General features: G+C 55.0%; 9 protein-coding genes across 9 annotated transcripts; 5 read left to right on the forward strand and 4 right to left on the reverse strand.

The window, feature by feature from the left end:
* Window positions 1–191: 191 nt before the first annotated feature.
* Window positions 192–590, reverse strand: PHSY_006724 (methylenetetrahydrofolate reductase; the record flags this gene model as incomplete). Its single annotated transcript, XM_012337323.1, has 1 exon — window positions 192–590. The coding sequence occupies one exon, from the start codon at window positions 588–590 to the stop codon at window positions 192–194; it is 399 nt and encodes a 132-aa protein (XP_012192713.1).
* A 748-nt stretch (window positions 591–1,338) lies between these two features.
* On the forward strand, window positions 1,339–1,830 carry PHSY_006725 (hypothetical protein; the record flags this gene model as incomplete). Its single annotated transcript, XM_012337324.1, has 1 exon — window positions 1,339–1,830. One exon carries the CDS (start codon window positions 1,339–1,341, stop codon window positions 1,828–1,830), a length of 492 nt encoding a protein of 163 aa, XP_012192714.1.
* A 211-nt stretch (window positions 1,831–2,041) lies between these two features.
* PHSY_006726 (spermidine synthase) lies at window positions 2,042–4,276 on the reverse strand (the record flags this gene model as incomplete). The annotated part of the gene is made up of 1 exon (XM_012337325.1): window positions 2,042–4,276. One exon carries the CDS (start codon window positions 4,274–4,276, stop codon window positions 2,042–2,044), a length of 2,235 nt encoding a protein of 744 aa, XP_012192715.1.
* Window positions 4,277–4,910: 634 nt separating this feature from the next.
* PHSY_006727 (hypothetical protein) lies at window positions 4,911–6,248 on the forward strand (the record flags this gene model as incomplete). Its single annotated transcript, XM_012337326.1, has 1 exon — window positions 4,911–6,248. One exon carries the CDS (start codon window positions 4,911–4,913, stop codon window positions 6,246–6,248), a length of 1,338 nt encoding a protein of 445 aa, XP_012192716.1.
* A 128-nt stretch (window positions 6,249–6,376) lies between these two features.
* PHSY_006728 (4-coumarate-CoA ligase) lies at window positions 6,377–8,293 on the reverse strand (the record flags this gene model as incomplete). The annotated part of the gene is made up of 2 exons (XM_012337327.1): window positions 6,377–6,497; window positions 6,603–8,293. The coding sequence occupies 2 exons, from the start codon at window positions 8,291–8,293 to the stop codon at window positions 6,377–6,379; spliced, it is 1,812 nt and encodes a 603-aa protein (XP_012192717.1).
* A 1,794-nt stretch (window positions 8,294–10,087) lies between these two features.
* Window positions 10,088–11,805, forward strand: PHSY_006729 (flavin-binding monooxygenase-like; the record flags this gene model as incomplete). Its single annotated transcript, XM_012337328.1, has 2 exons — window positions 10,088–11,356; window positions 11,449–11,805. The coding sequence occupies 2 exons, from the start codon at window positions 10,088–10,090 to the stop codon at window positions 11,803–11,805; spliced, it is 1,626 nt and encodes a 541-aa protein (XP_012192718.1).
* A 95-nt stretch (window positions 11,806–11,900) lies between these two features.
* PHSY_006730 (hypothetical protein) lies at window positions 11,901–13,192 on the reverse strand (the record flags this gene model as incomplete). The annotated part of the gene is made up of 2 exons (XM_012337329.1): window positions 11,901–12,871; window positions 12,952–13,192. The coding sequence occupies 2 exons, from the start codon at window positions 13,190–13,192 to the stop codon at window positions 11,901–11,903; spliced, it is 1,212 nt and encodes a 403-aa protein (XP_012192719.1).
* Window positions 13,193–13,769: 577 nt separating this feature from the next.
* On the forward strand, window positions 13,770–14,524 carry PHSY_006731 (hypothetical protein; the record flags this gene model as incomplete). Its single annotated transcript, XM_012337330.1, has 2 exons — window positions 13,770–14,247; window positions 14,379–14,524. 2 exons carry the CDS (start codon window positions 13,770–13,772, stop codon window positions 14,522–14,524), a joined length of 624 nt encoding a protein of 207 aa, XP_012192720.1.
* Window positions 14,525–15,191: 667 nt separating this feature from the next.
* Window positions 15,192–15,656, forward strand: PHSY_006732 (predicted succinate-semialdehyde dehydrogenase; the record flags this gene model as incomplete). Its single annotated transcript, XM_012337331.1, has 1 exon — window positions 15,192–15,656. One exon carries the CDS (start codon window positions 15,192–15,194, stop codon window positions 15,654–15,656), a length of 465 nt encoding a protein of 154 aa, XP_012192721.1.
* Between the last annotated feature and the right edge of the window lie 162 nt (window positions 15,657–15,818).

Raw genomic sequence — 15,818 nt, forward strand, 5'->3', positions numbered from 1 at the left:
TCCCATGCACCGTTATTTTTAGTTTAGTGCGGGCTTTCTGTCTGCAGAGGCAAACCTCGACCACATGCTGGGTCCTGCGCGTGCAGCGGGAAAACAAATCTCGAGCCTTCCGTGGGGGTTCTGGGAAGGGGCGGATGAGCAGTCGTCTGGACCTGCACAATGCTTCTGGTCAATTGCGGCTTGCAGATACGCTATCGATGCATGTCTCGCGAGCCGCGGTTTGCGAATCCTCTGCGAATTTGCCTCAAAAGTCTCGTTGGCGCAAGGTGGCACCCGGTCCGAGCGAGACAGAATAACCCGTCCAAATCAATGTTAGATGCGGATGCCAACATTCGTCGGCGTATTTCCGGCTTGCTGGCGGTCGCCAAGCGTTGTTCGATGCCGCTCGAGCCTGGTTGCCGCTCGCTGCTCGGATGTGTGTCTTGAGGGCCACTGACGATGTCACAGTAGCTGAAACTCAAGCTCGAGTTGTAGAGCTCTGCTTGATTGGCTCTATCAGCAGAAAGTGGTTGCCGCCAAGGTAGTGGCTCTGGCAATCGATTGTACTCTTCAACTAGTATGTCACAAGTGTCGACTGTCGACGATGACATCGATTCCTCTTTTGCACCGGGCATCATGGGCAGTGTACTTTATCTGAGACCTGTTTGGCAATGGGGAACTTCGTAGTAAGTATGTCGTGCTTTGTGGAAACGCTCGACATCGTACGAGCCCGCACCGATAAGGCCACCCTGGTGTTTCTCGTTCATCTCGCGGGGGTGGATGGAGGGGCCTCAAGCGATGATGTTTGCCATTGTCAAGGTGGGATGCTCGAAGGATCCAACATCAAGCACAAATTGTGTTTACTTCCTTCATCGAGCTAAACCCGATCACAACTTATACCCACCAGCTCATTCATATTGTTCTAGCAAGTTCATACCCATTGTTGTCCCACGGTGGTCAAGATAACAATCCTTACGATGGGCGAGCTCGACTGCCAAGAAGACACTAGTTCATCCCTCTTGTCGCCATTCTCAAAATGTTACCTCCGCCTTCATTTGGCCCAAGACTTCTGTTGGACGCTTGGCAGTATTTGCTGCACAGAGAAAGCTCTTGCCAAGAGCTGGGAAACTTTGAACGCAAGGTCACGGCTTCGAAAGTCGGGGCTAGAGTTCGGACTACGAGCGTAAGCTAGGTGACTCTCCAAGGCGGGTCGTCTGGCTCTGGCTTGAAAGTCGAACAATGCTGAGACGACATGGTATAAAAGTCTCGTCCTCTGACCTCAGTCGAGTTCCCTAATCCAAACTGGTCCATCGGCTTCAAACTTCTTCCCGTCAATCGAAGTATCCAGTGTCTGTTACAATGCTGGCTTCTCGCTCCACCGTCCACCTCCTTCTGCTCACCTGGTTTCCTTTCTTCACTCTCATCTTTTCCGCACCTGCGCCTCCAATTGTGCCCGAATTGGCAGAAGCCGTCTCCCAGCCCGTGATCAGAGCCTACCGCAACGCCGACCATTGGCTTGTAAGACCAGAGTCCCTGCCCTCCCTCGACATGCTTCCTTCCTCGCCCACAGCCGCATCTGTCCTCGAGCGTGTTCGCAGCTTCGGTCGCTCACCCGCGAGAACCGTAGTGACACCCGACGGCAACGTCAAGATGATCAATGAAGGCTCCAGTCCCCGCCTCTTCCGTTTCGGTACCAAAGACAGAATCTACATTGTGCAGCCCGGTACCAGAGAAACCATACAGGCAGACGAGTTGACTCATCAACAGTATCACGCTTTGACCGTTTCACGGATCCCCAAGCACACTCCGATCGTATACGATGATGTCTCTGGAGGCAGATTTGCAAAGTGATCCTAGCTCTGACCTCGGTCCATCCGACATTTCGCGCCTCAGCTGTTCGAATGAAGCTGCGGCCGGTGTCCATCATTGTCAGCAAAGAAGTGTTGCCTCATTTCTGGCGAAGCCCAGATGCGTGTAGTCCCATAATTGAACATGAAACCTTTTGATGCCGTGCGTGCAGAAGAATGTACAAAGAGAAGGGCTTTTCGAGAGCGAAGCGCATCTACACGTATCGCTCCTCGAGAGCGATGCCCTCCTTCTCGAGCTCGAGACGGATAGGGTCGCAGATATCCTTGGTGTAAGGAGCAAGGATACCAGTCTTGGAAAGAGCAGGGTGACCTTCGAGGATCAGGCGGGTAGCGATGGCGCAAGGCACACCGACGAGCTTGGCCATCGACGAAACACCGTGAGGGATACCGTAGTCGAGCAAGGTCGACGTGAGCGTCTTGTGCTCGCCGTTGGCGGTCTCGATCTCGAACTTGTGCTGGAGCATGACCATGTCGCGCTCACCGGGTGCGTAGGCGCACTTCTCCTCGAGCGTAGCGCAGAGCGAGTCGAGCGGGTTGCCGGCCACCTTCTCGGCCTCCTGAGCGGCGGTGCCGCGGACAGTGACGGGAGCGGTGGTGGAGAAGAGGTCGAGCCATCGAAGACCGCGGATGATAGTCTCCTCCTGCTGAGCCGACTTGAACGAAACCTTGGACTTGACACCGGCGATGAGGTCGGTCTCGGAAGTGGACGAGGCGCCAACCATCTTGGCGGTGACCTCAGCCCACGAGGCCTTGGTGTTGTAGGCGAGGAAGGGCTTGGACTCCTCGTCGAGGAAGCCGAGCTTGACGAGAGCAAGGATGAACTCGGGGAAGCCCTGGTATCGGAGGGTACCACGGATAACGGTCTCAGCTTCGGGGATGTTGTACCACTGCTTGAAGGGAGTCGAGTCACGGTTGGGGTAGGCGACGAAGGCAAAGGCGGGATTGATGTAGAAGCTGTCGGCAGCAGCCATGAGCTCGGGGCCGGAAACGGTGAGCTCCTTGCCACTTTGCCAGAACTTGGCGGTGTTTCGGAGCGCGAGCAAAACACCACGCGACGACCACGAGAACTTGTAGCCGAGCGGGTTGTCAGCAGCCTCAGGAGCGGGCAGACCACCGCAGTAGGAGAGGAAAGACTTGATCTTGCCACCTTCGGCGTGGACATCGTCGATGGCCTTGACAGCGTAGAGGTGGTCGAGACCAGGGTCGAGGCCAATCTCGTTCATGACGGTGATGCCTGCCTTCTGAATCTCGGACTCGAGAGCACGGATGGCGTCCGAGACGTACGAGGTGGTGACAACGTTGACCTTGTGCTCGCAGGCAGCCTTGATCACAGCGGCGTGGTAGATGTAAGGGATGAGAGAGATGACAATGTCGTGGCCCTTGACGATCTCGGAGAGCGCGGCTGCATCGTTGACGTCGACGGCGGCAGCAGTAGCGTTGTGGAGGCCTTCGGTGAGGCGCTGCGAGTGCTCGATCTTGGACGAAGCAACAGTGAGGCTGTACTCGGGGAAGCGGGTCACGTACGAAGCAAAAGGACCAGCGACGTAGCCAGAGCCGAGAAGCAGGATCTTCTTGGGAGCACGCTTGGTCTTGGCGATGCCTTCGCCAGTGGGGATGACACGGCCAGGGGCGGGTGCGCCATCCTCGATGACCTTGCGAGCGAACTCGGGGACGGTGAACGCAGCCTTGTGCACCTGCGAGTTGTAGTATCGGCAGTTGGGTACTTCGCGCAGAGGCTCGCGCACGTTGCGGTTGGCGTCGAGCGAGCAGACGACGAAGCCGATCTGACCTGAAGGGTAGGTGGGGATGGTGGTGAAAGCGTAGTCGGCAACGGGGAAGAGCTCCTTGGTGGATCGACGAAGCTCGCCGATGAGGTTGAGGTGGATCCAGACACACTCGGCCTGAGTAGAAATGTGTCCTCCTGGCTTAAGGGCGCCCTTGAGAAGGGCAAAGTAGGGCTGCTGGAAGAGAGCCTCGGCGGGACCGACCGGGTCGGACGAGTCGGTGATGATGACGTCGAAGCTTGCCTTGTTCTTGGGGTCCTGGAGGAATTTGAAACCGTCGCCGATGATGACGGTGGACTTGGGGTGGGTAAGACCCTCAGCCATGTGAGGAAGATACTGCTTCGAGACACGGGGAACAGCCTCGTCAATGTCGCAGAGGACGGCCTCTTTGACCGAATCGTGCTTGACGACCTCACGGAGCACACCACCGTCACCGCCGCCGATGACGAGGACACGCTCGGGGTTGGGGTGCGATGCGATGGGAAGGTGAGCGATCATCTCCTGGTAGGAGAACTCATCGCGCTCGGTGCACTGGATGACACCGTCGAGGACGAGGACGTTGCCGAAGGTGGTCGACTCGAAGACGAGGACGTCCTGGAAGAGAGACTTTTCGTGGTGGAGGATGCGCTGAACCTCGAGGCTCATGGCCTGACCGGGCCATTGCGAGTTGGTCTCGTGGAACCATCCATCGCGGATGTTGGGGTGAGTGATGACGCCCATTTTGGTGTGTTCTGAGGAGATGGAGGAACGAAGATGGTGGTCGCAAACTACGGAGGAGCGAAATTGGCCCAGCCTCAAGCAACTCGCCCTGTCAAGAGAATGTGTCGGCTCTTTCGCATCGAGTGAACCCTGCTCTTGGCCGCACAGCAGCGGTCGGCAAAGCTTCCTAACAACGTTCCTAACCTACCTACCAAAACGTTGTGTTGCTTCGGCCACAGTAGTCCAACTGCTGTGCACAAAAATTCTTCCAAAATGTCACAACGAGCGAGAGAAAAACAATTTTTCTGCGCTTTCTTCTTGGACCGTGTCACGCTCAATTTCGGCAAGAATCCGATCGCAGCCGTTTCGGCCAGGCTCCGACAGCGCTTCCGGCGAATCGCCGTTGTCATGAAAAGTCTTCTTGCAAAACGATTATTCTTGCGATCTTACAAACACTCACGTGACGTACGCATTTGCGAAAGTGGAGCTGGAAGGGTCCTCACAGCTAACTAAGTGCGCATCTTGATACTCTCCGCACGACAAAACATCTTCTCCTCTCGACCATTCCACTTCAGCAGCCATGTCGTCGTCACAACTGCCAGACGACGGCAGCTTGCCAAACATGGCGGGCGAAGGCGTCATACCAGCGTCCTTCTTTGACATGCCCATCGAGTACGGAGCCGGCGATGCCAACATGAATATGGATTTCGGCTCGATGCCTGGCTTCCCGGCTCCCGACGCTACCATGACGGATGCATCTGACTTTGATGCGATGACTGCTCAGATCGCTGCGACTATGCCTTCACTCAATGATGCATCTTCTTTCTCGATGCCGGGGCCCTCCTATGTAGCGCAAGCACCTCAGCCATATCCATCCGGTGTACCCATCAAGATGGAGATCGACAATCCCGGCAGTTTTGCCGCCTCACCCTCTGCAACGTCAGAGTCATCGATGCACAAGCCCTCGGCACCGAAAGCGAAGAAGCCGGCCAAGCCCAAGACCGAGGGAGCAGAAGCGAAGCCCAAGCCCAAAAAGCCAAAGAAGAAGCCAGCGGATGCTTCGAACAACGATGCGGTTGCCTCTAGCTCGACTGAACAGTCGTCAAAAGATGCAGCTGCATCACCGGCACCCAAAGCGAAGAAAGCAAGCAAAAAGAAAGCAGCGGATCCGGCACAGACGTCCTCTGCTACCGCTTCACCAGCACCTTTTGCCACTCCCGCCTCGCCTTCGAAAGATGCCAAGCCGAAATCCAAAAAGGCAGGCGCATCGAGAGCAGGTGCCAAGGCCGGCGGTAAGGCGAGATCTTCCACTGCCAGATCGGCATCACGCATGTCCTCCATCGGCAGAGATGGAGCGACACCAGGCGCATCTCGCGTCAGCAGTCAGCGACCACACGACGAAGGGAACGACGACGACGAGCCGGCACCCAACCCACAAGCTGCAGCGCCGGAGGAGGACGAAGAAGGGGAAGACGAGGAAGCCGACCCGGACGACGGCGTCGAAGAGCTAGGTCGAGACCACTTCTCCACGCAGGAAGCCATCTATGCAGCACAGCAACGCAACATGGGTCTACTTTCCATGGTCATGGACGAAGATCAACTCGATCGACACATGGCTTCGCGCAGAGGCGCGTTGAACAAGACCAGCGTGCGAAAGCTCGTCAACCACGTGCTGTCGCAGTCTGTCTCGCAGCATGTGGCCATGGTGGTCTCCGGTGTAGCAAAGATCTTTGTCGGAGAGATCATCGAAAAGGCTCGCGAGATCCAATCGGTACGCGGGGAATCAGGACCACTGAGGCCGAACCATCTTCGAGAAGCTCATCGACAGTATTACTTGAAACGCGAGAGACCAGGGCATTATCCGCCGGGGACAAATGCTGGGCTCCCTGGCTTGGGCAAGAGGAGACGCCTCTTCTAGCCTGTCGCGTTGGCACTTCGCATGGTCCGGATCAGATTGTCAGTCATATTGTATTTCTATGAAACATTCGTTATTGCATTCAAAGCCAGAGTGACATTGCGACGGCGAGGGACAGTTCTCGATGAGCTTTACAATTTGGCGACCACCTTGCGTTTCTCTTTGAAGGCTTCTGCTGGCAGCTTTTTGGCCATTTCCCTCATTTCGCGACGAAGGATTTTGCCCGATGCCGTCTTGGGGACTACGTCGAGGCTATTCGGAAAGGAACCGATGTGATTTTGGCGTGCGAAAGAAGTGTCAGCACGTCGGATCTCTAGTAGGAAGATGTGTACAGATGGGAAAAGTCATGAGACTCACAAAGCGACACCGCAGAGGTGTTTGTATCTGACCTTGTTGTCGGCGACAAACTTGAGGATAGAGCTCTTGATTGCTTCCTCTTGCTCCTGGACTCGCTTCTTGGCATCCTGCGAGAGTGCAACGAACGCAAAGGGAAGCTCACCAGCAGCTTCGTCTTGAATACCAATTACTCCGCAATCCGACACGTCCGGATGATCCAGCAAGAATCCTTCCAGCTCGGCAGGCGCGACCTGGAAGCCCTTGACCTTGATCAACTCTTTCAATCTGTCGATGAAGAACACATCGCCCTCACGGCTGATCTTGACCTCGTCTCCGCTGCGAAGCCACCCGCCGGGAAGGTAAGTGTCTTTGGTGGCCTGTTCATTGTTGGTGTAGCCGAGCGTGATCTGTGGTCCTCGCAGCCACAATTCACCCAACTCGTCGTAGCCAAGTTCTTTGCCGTTGGAGTCGACCACTTTGGCTTCAGTGTTGGAGATGAGGCGACCGGCAGAGCCCATCACGGCGCGCTCGCCGACCGGCAACATGGTTGTGACGGAGCACGTTTCCGTCATACCGGAACCTTGACCCCAATCGAGGTCTGGGAAACGTTTTGTGAACTGACGACTGAGGTCGTCTGAAAGTGGTGCGGCACCGACCATGGCAAAACGGCTGAATCTACGGAGGTCGTCAAGATACGGTTCTACGCTGGGATCTTTGCAAAAGAGAACCACTTGTGGCGGGACCAGCCACCACACGCTGATCTTGTACTTGAGGATGGTCTTGATCATGGCCTCGATTCCACGGAACTTTCGCATGACGAGGTTGGCGATGCCGGCGAAGAAGACAAAATGCGAGCAAGTCGATAAGCCGAAGATATGACTCTGCGGAAGGATGCCAAGCGAGACGTCTTTGCCTGGGCAGAAGCGACCGGGAGCACCGATCTTATTGCCGACCTTGTTGTGCGCCATGGTCTGCAGCGCATTCGATGTGACAGCGTAATGTTGGATGGCTACACCCTTGGGCAAGCCTGTTGTTCCCGACGAGAAGGACAAAAAGGCGATCTTGGTCTTTCCCTCGCCAGGCTTGAGCTTGTGACGAGTGGAATCGAGGATGGCTTGACCTTTAGCCTTGACGATAGCACGGCCTTCCTCGATGAGCCCAGCGAGCGTCCAAGCGCCTTGCGACTTGCGCTGGATTCGGCCGTAGTTGGACTCGGAGTATTTGAGCACCGTCATGGGCTCCTGGATGATGATCACGCGATCCTTGGGAATGTTGGCCTGCTTTGCAGCCTCGAAACCGTTCTTCCTAGAGACTTCGTCGTCCGAGATGAAAAGCAGCTTTGAGTCGGACGCCTCAAGTTGGAAAGTCAACTCTTTCGCCAGGAAAGCCGGGTTGGCAGGCGAAAGTGTAGCGCCTATCCGGTGTGTGGCCCAGATGGTCATGAGGAAGTAGACGCTGTTGGTAGCGTAGATGCTGGCTCGAGTATCGGGTCCAAGACCGCACACCTCGGACAGAGCGACCGACAGAAGGTCGGTGATCTCCTTGGACTGCTCGAAGGTGAGCTCTTGCGCGGTCTCCTCGTCGATCAAGAGTGGCAGACCTGTGTTGCGCAAGTCTGGACGGCTGGGAGGGAAGTACTCGTACATGCATCCGTACACATCGAGATCGTCGGGGAGCTCCTTGACGGGCTCGGAGGCCGAGGTGAAGATCATCGTGGGTCAGGAGTGATGATTCGCGTTGCTGATCTTGGAAATGACAAGAGTGTTGTCGTGGAAGAAAGGTGAGAAGGACAAGAACATGCGGTGACGACCGGACATAGACGCTGTTGTTGACCCATGCACTGTTTTCCTGCCAAGCAATGCAACGGCACCCCGCACTCTGACGCAGACAGAATCCATTGCCGGCAATGTCGGAAAAGGCAGACCCTGAGTTAGACTTGTCGAGAGCCGCTCGCTCACTGTCCAATCGTCGGCCTTGTCCTTCTCCGCAAAGCTGGTCAGGTCCGCGGGACCGGCTAACCTGGCCAGCGAGAATTCCCCGCAAAGTTGGATTTTGGCGACCGAATCTTGTGTTTGATCAGCTTTTCTAGATGGTCTCGACTTGGTGCTTGGCGACATCAGCAGAAGCATCGCCGATGGTCGATCGGAGGTCAGACAAAGCGATCGTTGCCTACACTCGGTCGTCGACATCCCCCAATATTCAATGATACCGCACTGGTGGGTAGCTCGGCAGCAGGGCCTCGGCCACGACTCGCTTGGCAAGCCCGCCGGACATCTCTTCAGTTTCGCAAGGTCTACAGATCCTCGAAAGCGACGTTTTCCTGCTTCCTGCTAAAGTCTAGATTCGTAGACGACACTCTTTCAACCAAGCAGGGTCTGTCGCACCAACACAAAGCATGGTGCGAGCACGCCAAGTGTTGATGGCAAAGCTCGCCAAAAATTACAGCAGCGGGAAATGCGTATTTGCGCATCTCCGCACGAGCCAGAACAAAAATCCGAGAGGACCCCAACGGGAACGCCGTGTGCTGTCGGTTTGTGCCAAGTGAAAGTGCGGGGTACAGCACAATTTTGACGCGCTTCCTCTCCGCACTTGCATTTCCTGCAGCATGCGACGTCGGAATGGCGCACGAGCAACGTCAAACGTTGTTTCCGATGATGAACCCTGTAGCTGCGAGCCAGCTGTGGCTTACCCCTTCGACCAACTACCTGGTCCATGAGCTGCGTCTCGCAAGAGCATTTGAAGGTGATTACAATCAGAGGAAAGCAAGTACAAGCACGGGTCGTGGCAAAGGTGTCACAACACAGCCAAGCGAGTGTGTCCCAATGTCAGTAGGGTGCTCGGTTGAACCTAAGCTTCCTTCGGCGAACCATGTTCGGTGTCTCGTCCTTGACGCATTTACCGATATTTCGGACCCTGACAGAGCCAGCACACTCCTGCTTCTGTCTAGTGCGGGCAGCAGAGCGAGGAAGTCATCACAATGCTACTACACTGTATCTTTACCCCGCACTTCCGTCTTCGCCTCTATGACTGCAGCAGTGGCGCTTATCGTGTGCCGTCTGCCACATGCCTAGCTGTACACCATGCACGTCTTCAGATCAGATGACCCACCCGAACTCTCCTGTGCGGAATACCGCATCTTGCCCTCTTGCGGCTTAACCTGTGCTCTGACTCCGCAGGCTATTCTGTCGGCTAACGCCAAAAACAAGCGCGCGTCGAGTCTGTCTGCACTGCGACTTTTTCTTTGCCTGCTCCTCCCACACTCTATCCCACCAGAAAATCGTTGTGGACACGGTACGGCTACTCGGCTGTGTCTCGGCAGGCTGCCGCCCACCAACACTCGGTGAGCTCTAGATTGTGACGATGTGAAGCTTGTCTGAGGTGACTTGTTTACTCACAGGCGAACTGTATAAAATCACAGCTCGTGCTTACAGTAACCCCCCATCGATCGCTCGAACATACCTTTGCGTGTTCATCCGCTCCTACCTCTTCTCAACCATCTCATCACCATGACTGAACACTACGATGCTGTCGTTGTTGGAGGCGGCTTTGCCGGTATCTACCACCTTTACATGCTCCGCAAGCTCGGCTTCAAGGTCCACCTCTACGATGCTGCTGCCGACTTTGGCGGCATCTGGAGACTCAACTGCTACCCCGGCGCACGCGTAGACAGCGAAGTGCCACTGTACGGTCTCTCGTTCCCAGAGGTGTGGAGATCGTGGAACTTTTCCTGCAAGTATCCTGACTACAAGGAGCTCCGTCAGTACTTCAACCACCTCGACGAGAAGTTGCAGCTTCGCAAGGACTGCAGCTTCAACCACCGTGTTCACAGCGCTCACTGGGACGATGCCGCCCAGCAGTGGACAGTCACCGCAGGACCGAGCAAGGACAAGACCGTCACCGCCACTGCTCAGCACGTCATCTTTTGCCTCGGCTTCGCCTCCAAGGTCAACATCCCCAACATCCCCGGCATGGACAAGTACAAAGGCCAGATCATCCACACCGGCGAATGGGAAGAGTCCATCGACTGCACAGGCAAAAAGGTGGCCGTCATCGGGACAGGCGCTTCGGGCATCCAGGTCAGTCAGGAGATCGGACCTCTCGTCGATCGTCTGACCGTCTTTGTCCGCACTCCCAACCTCGCACTCCCCATGCGTCAGCAGAAGCTCGACGCAAGCGCACAGGAAGCATTCAAGGACATCTACCCCGAGATCTTTGACAAGCGCAAAAAGACCTTCGGCGGTTTCCACTACGACTTTGACCCTCGTGCTACCCTCTCAGTCTCTGACGAGGAAAGGCAGCAAGTCTTCGAGGAGCTGTGGGCGCGCGGCGGCTTCCACTTTTGGCTCGAGACCTTCCACGACCTGTATGCAGATAAGGCTGCCAACAAGACCGCCTACGACTTCTGGCAGAAGAAGGTCGAACAGCGTATCCAGGATCCCAAGAAGCGAGAGATCCTCTGCCCCAAAGAGTGGCCCCACACCTTTGGCACCGTTCGACCGTCGCTCGAGCAAAACTACTACGAGGTGATGAACCAGGACAACGTCGAGATCGTGTCCATCAAGCGAGGTGGCGATGAGGGCATCAAGGAGCTAACCGAGAAGGGAGTGCTGCTCAATAGTGGCCGAGAGGTTGAGTTGGACCAGATCATCCTCGCAACGGGCTTCGATACCCATACCGGTGGCTTCAAGCAGATCGACATCCGCGGTAAGGATGGTCTTCCGCTCACGGAGAAGTGGTCGCAGGGCTGCAACTCGCTCAACGGTCTCAACACTAGTGTAAGTCAGCAGCGTAGACTGTGCCATGGTATCGTCTTCATTGTGATTATTGTCACTGACCATTTCCTTCGAGGTCTGCTGCCATCGCACAGAAATTCCCCAACCTCTTCTTCCTGTACGGTCCACACGGACCTACCGCCTACTCGAACGGACCATCTACGGTGGAGGTGCAGGCGGAATGGGTGTGCGAGTTCATCAAGTACATGCGAGACAACAAGATCGCCTCGTTCGACGTCCAGGGCGAGGCGGAGGCCAAATTTGGAGAACACATCAACGAGCTCTCTGCCAAGACGCTCTTCCACGAGAGTCACGGTTGGTACATGGGTCGAAACATCCCAGGCAAACCGGTGCAGGCTTTGAATTTCACCGGAGGCATTCCGATGTACGTCACCGAGCTCGCCGAGTGCAAGAAGCAGGGTTATGCCGGCTACGACCTCGTCAAGGCTTAGTGACAAGCGTTCAGAGATGCGAATGTACAGACATTTACTACTTTGAAAGATGAATGCGATTTCTTTGAACACGAAATGATTGGAATGAAGCTATACTACTTGTACAACTCGGGATAGATCTGCTGGTGAAGTGCAAAACGCCAGGCATAAGCTTCCTCGGCCGTGTCGAAAGTCCTTGAAGTGATCTTGTGCGGCCAGACTTTTCTGTTGTTAACGTAGCCCTTGAACTTCCCATCGGGTTTTTGAACGACTCCACGAAATCCCAACTTTGACTCCTTCGTGACGTTCATCGCATTCACCACAATAGGAACGATGCGTAGGTTAGCCCTCCGATTGTCCAGCTTGTTCTCGTTCCTATGATCCATGTGGTGCGTGCGAGTGTTGTACGGGTCCAAAAGAACAGACCGGTGAAGATATCTGTTCAAGAACCTTGGGTACCCGTCCTTTGCAACAGAGATCTTATTGCGGTACATCTTCATGTAGATGTCGTCGTCGACCAGAACCTTCTCCCCGTTCAAGGCAGTCAGGTAGGCAATATTTCCGTCCGTAGTCCTTGGAATGACGACCGCTGCATCCTCTTCCTCCTTCTTCCTGTCGTACTCTGCGATCGCTGCATCCACGCGAGCCTGCCCCTCTTCCTTCGTCTTGAAGTAACCGAGATGAGTCGACCGGAAAGTGGCCTGCCAAAGTCCCGACACGTGAAGCGACAGACCTCCCAACCCATAGACACCACGTTTTTCGTTCCGTTTCTCCATGCCCCGAATAGCCGCCTGCATCTCTTTCACCGTCGGCTCGAAGACCGACTCTCTCTCCTCCCACTTCTTCCCTTCTCCTCGAGCAACAAGACTGCGAGCCGTCTTTGCAATCCGAGCCGTATCGAACGTACCCAGCTGCTTCTTTCCCCACTTCGCGTAGAACTTGCCGGTCTTGGTCTTCCTGACACCGACAAAGTATTCGCTTTGTTTCTTGCGGGTGACGTTCATCGCGTTGAATGACTGGCTGACCGCACGAAGGTTCGTGCGGACGTTGTTGAGCGGTCGCTGGTCGGCGTGATCGATCACCATGTCTGTGACCAAAATCAGAGAACAAAAGGAGAGCGTCAATTAAAAGAATTCGCTAGAAAGCATACTGAAAAGAGCAACTTACTGGCGGGAACCTCGTCAGGAAAGACGAAGCGGTGAAGCTGCAGCTTCTTGTTGTAGAAGTCGCCGGCAGCAAGCTTCCCGAAGATGTAGACGCGGCCTTCATTGATGTAAAGGCCGTACTTTTCCTTGTCGAAAACGTAGGCATCGACAGCCGAAACAGTCACCTCGTAATCGACACCTTTGGCAGTGACAATCTGAGAGACCGAGTCGACTTCGACGATCTGGGCGGGGGCGCAAAGCATGGTCGGAAAGAGAGCCTGTTGGGGGCAAAGTTGGCGAGACGAGGGAGCTGGGCTGGTAGAGACGGGGCGTGGGAGAGACGATTGAGATTGGTATGCTGAGAAGATTCAAAGTCGGTCACGACGGGCAAGGTTTATATCCTTTCAGACCACCTGCGACGGACTCGTATGTGAATCAAACGTTTCTACAGCAGACAACAAGCATTTGCACAGCCAAAGTGAGCAAAGCTATAGCGAAACCTTACGAAAGAAGTGTGTTGAGCGTATCTTTCGAAGCGACGAACAGACCATCAGAGGCATACCGGCAGTCATCGCTGTTGAGGATTGCCGTCGATGCCCTCTTTTTTCCTGTCACGGTAGCATTCACAACCCTCATTCTTGGTCTATCGGCCTCTCACAGCGCACGTATCATAGCAACCGAAAGCCTCATTCAGCCCAAGGAAGTCTTTTGATGCACAGAAACGACGATGACATGACATGCTCGAGACTGTGCTGTGCAATACATGCTGGTACCGGGAGGCTGAGCGACAAAATAACAGTCATGGCATCCTCAAAGTTGTGCAACGATGGCGTTTTTTGCATGGAACAATCACTCGAAAAGGACCGCCGTCTGTACGCCGACAGCAAAGCCCGGCAATGGCGTTTGCATTGCGTCGTTGCCATGGCGTACGCCGGAAGCGATCACCATCGATACGCCGACATCAAAGCCCAGCGGTGGCGGTCTGCATTGCGTCGTTGCTATCGAGTACGCTTGGCGATGCACACTCTGAAGCCTCTTTTCACGCACCGCAAAATGGCCCAAAGCCGACTATTTTGCTCGCTTAATGTCGTCCAGATAGGAATCAAAGCAGTCTCTCAATACTTCACTGGCTCAAGGCTGCAGAAGAGTGTGCGCTTCACGGCAAACGAGAATTCTGACCTCACAATCAACGAAACGCCGTGTTGCACGAAAGACTTGCTGCACAGCTTTCGCGCATCGGAATGGCGTTTTCGCTCACTTGAGCGCTGCTGGTATCACGCTTTCAGCTGCCGAACGGTTCAAGACGATGCATTGAGCGGTATGTGACACACCTTGCTGTTTCCCAGCCTGCTCGTGACACCGGATCGGCGACCGGCCCGACTGTCACCGTTTTTCTCGCGCGGCCTTCGTTGATGCAAGCCTCAATTCATCTTTCACACACTCATGCAGCCTGCGAACAAGTTGATGCGGATCTGAGCGCCAAGATAGCATTGCAACGTGATGCTACAGTACAACGAGCGATCACAATTCACGACAAGCTTCTGTACGACATTGCACAAAGTGACAGCGAGGACGCGCTTCTACGCCGGCGCTGAAGCGGAGCGCCATTTTCCCTCCACCCGGGTCATTTTTTTCTGCATAATTTCATGTTCCCGAAATGCCGAAGCGAAAAATAAAATACAACATCAATTTGCCGCGCACCGCGTACGAGCGCCTCGCAGTTGCTAATCGTGCCGCGCGGGCGCGTGCAGAGCGGCAATCCATGCAACAGTGGCGCCTGAGAGTCTCGAATGTGTGCTCTTAGAAAGTGAAAGCCGAGGCAATGTCGGCCATTTCGCCGGAAAGGCAAGCCAGAGTGCCGATCCAGCTGTCTCAAGGGTGAACGGAAAATTTCGCCCAAGCCGAGATCTCTTCCCCGGATCGTCGCGTGGCTGTATGCGCCCAAATTAATATTTTTTAGAGCAATTTTCGCTGGAATCCGACGAAGCGATTTTGGACATGGAGGCGCCTTGGCATGTACAGCGGCGATTCAAGCAATTGTGGCTTCAAATGCACATGCGATGTGATTGCAGCGAGAGTTCCGTGACAATTGCCAGCAACCAAGTTTGAAAGTCGGTCTCACTGTCCGTTTCGACGTCTCACGGGTGAGCGAAAATGTTTCCCCCCCGAGATTTTCTCCTGCCAAAAGTTCGTCGCGTGGGTGTATGCGCTCTAATTTTAATTTTAATTTTCCGCGCTTCTCCGCGGAAAGTGGGGTCCATCATGCAAGCCTCGTCGCCGGTATCGTGTGTCGACGGTGATGAGCATCGTATGTGTTTCTCATTTGGTCCGAAGGTGGCTCTTCCACGTATGTGCTTGAGTGTCGTGCAGCATGACAACGGCGCTGCTGCGCCTTCAGCCACCAGCCACGAAACTGAGCAAACGTGTCAACCTCTGTGCATTCTGATTGCTTTCACGGGCTCGACGGATGTTGGTGCTCGACAAATGATGGTGCTCGACGAACGATGGTGCATGTACCGAGACTTCTCATTGGTAGAGAAACGTCTCAAGCTGCGCTGTCAGCGACATCGCTGGCAAATCGTTGCGAGAGTCTGTCGGTATTCGCTGTGTCGTTTGGCCATTGTGTTGAGAGAATCGCCTCATTGGTACGAAGTGCTGACCTCGCTTTCTCAGTATGAGCCTCAGAGCCTCGGGTTGCACGCTACGAAACCCTCCTGTACAATGTGAGAGGATGTATATATTGCTCGTTGTTTGTGCTATCGAAACGACCTTGACCAGTGTACATCCGTCAAGACCCCCGCCCTCGCATCACCACCACCACCACCACCACTCGCACCACGCCATGGCCGCCCCACTCGGACACCGTCAGCTTCGTCGCTACCGCGACTA

The sequence above is a fragment of the Pseudozyma hubeiensis genome (genome assembly GCF_000403515.1).
Source record: "Pseudozyma hubeiensis SY62 DNA, scaffold: PHS60, whole genome shotgun sequence".
Classification (NCBI taxonomy): domain Eukaryota; kingdom Fungi; phylum Basidiomycota; class Ustilaginomycetes; order Ustilaginales; family Ustilaginaceae; genus Pseudozyma; species Pseudozyma hubeiensis.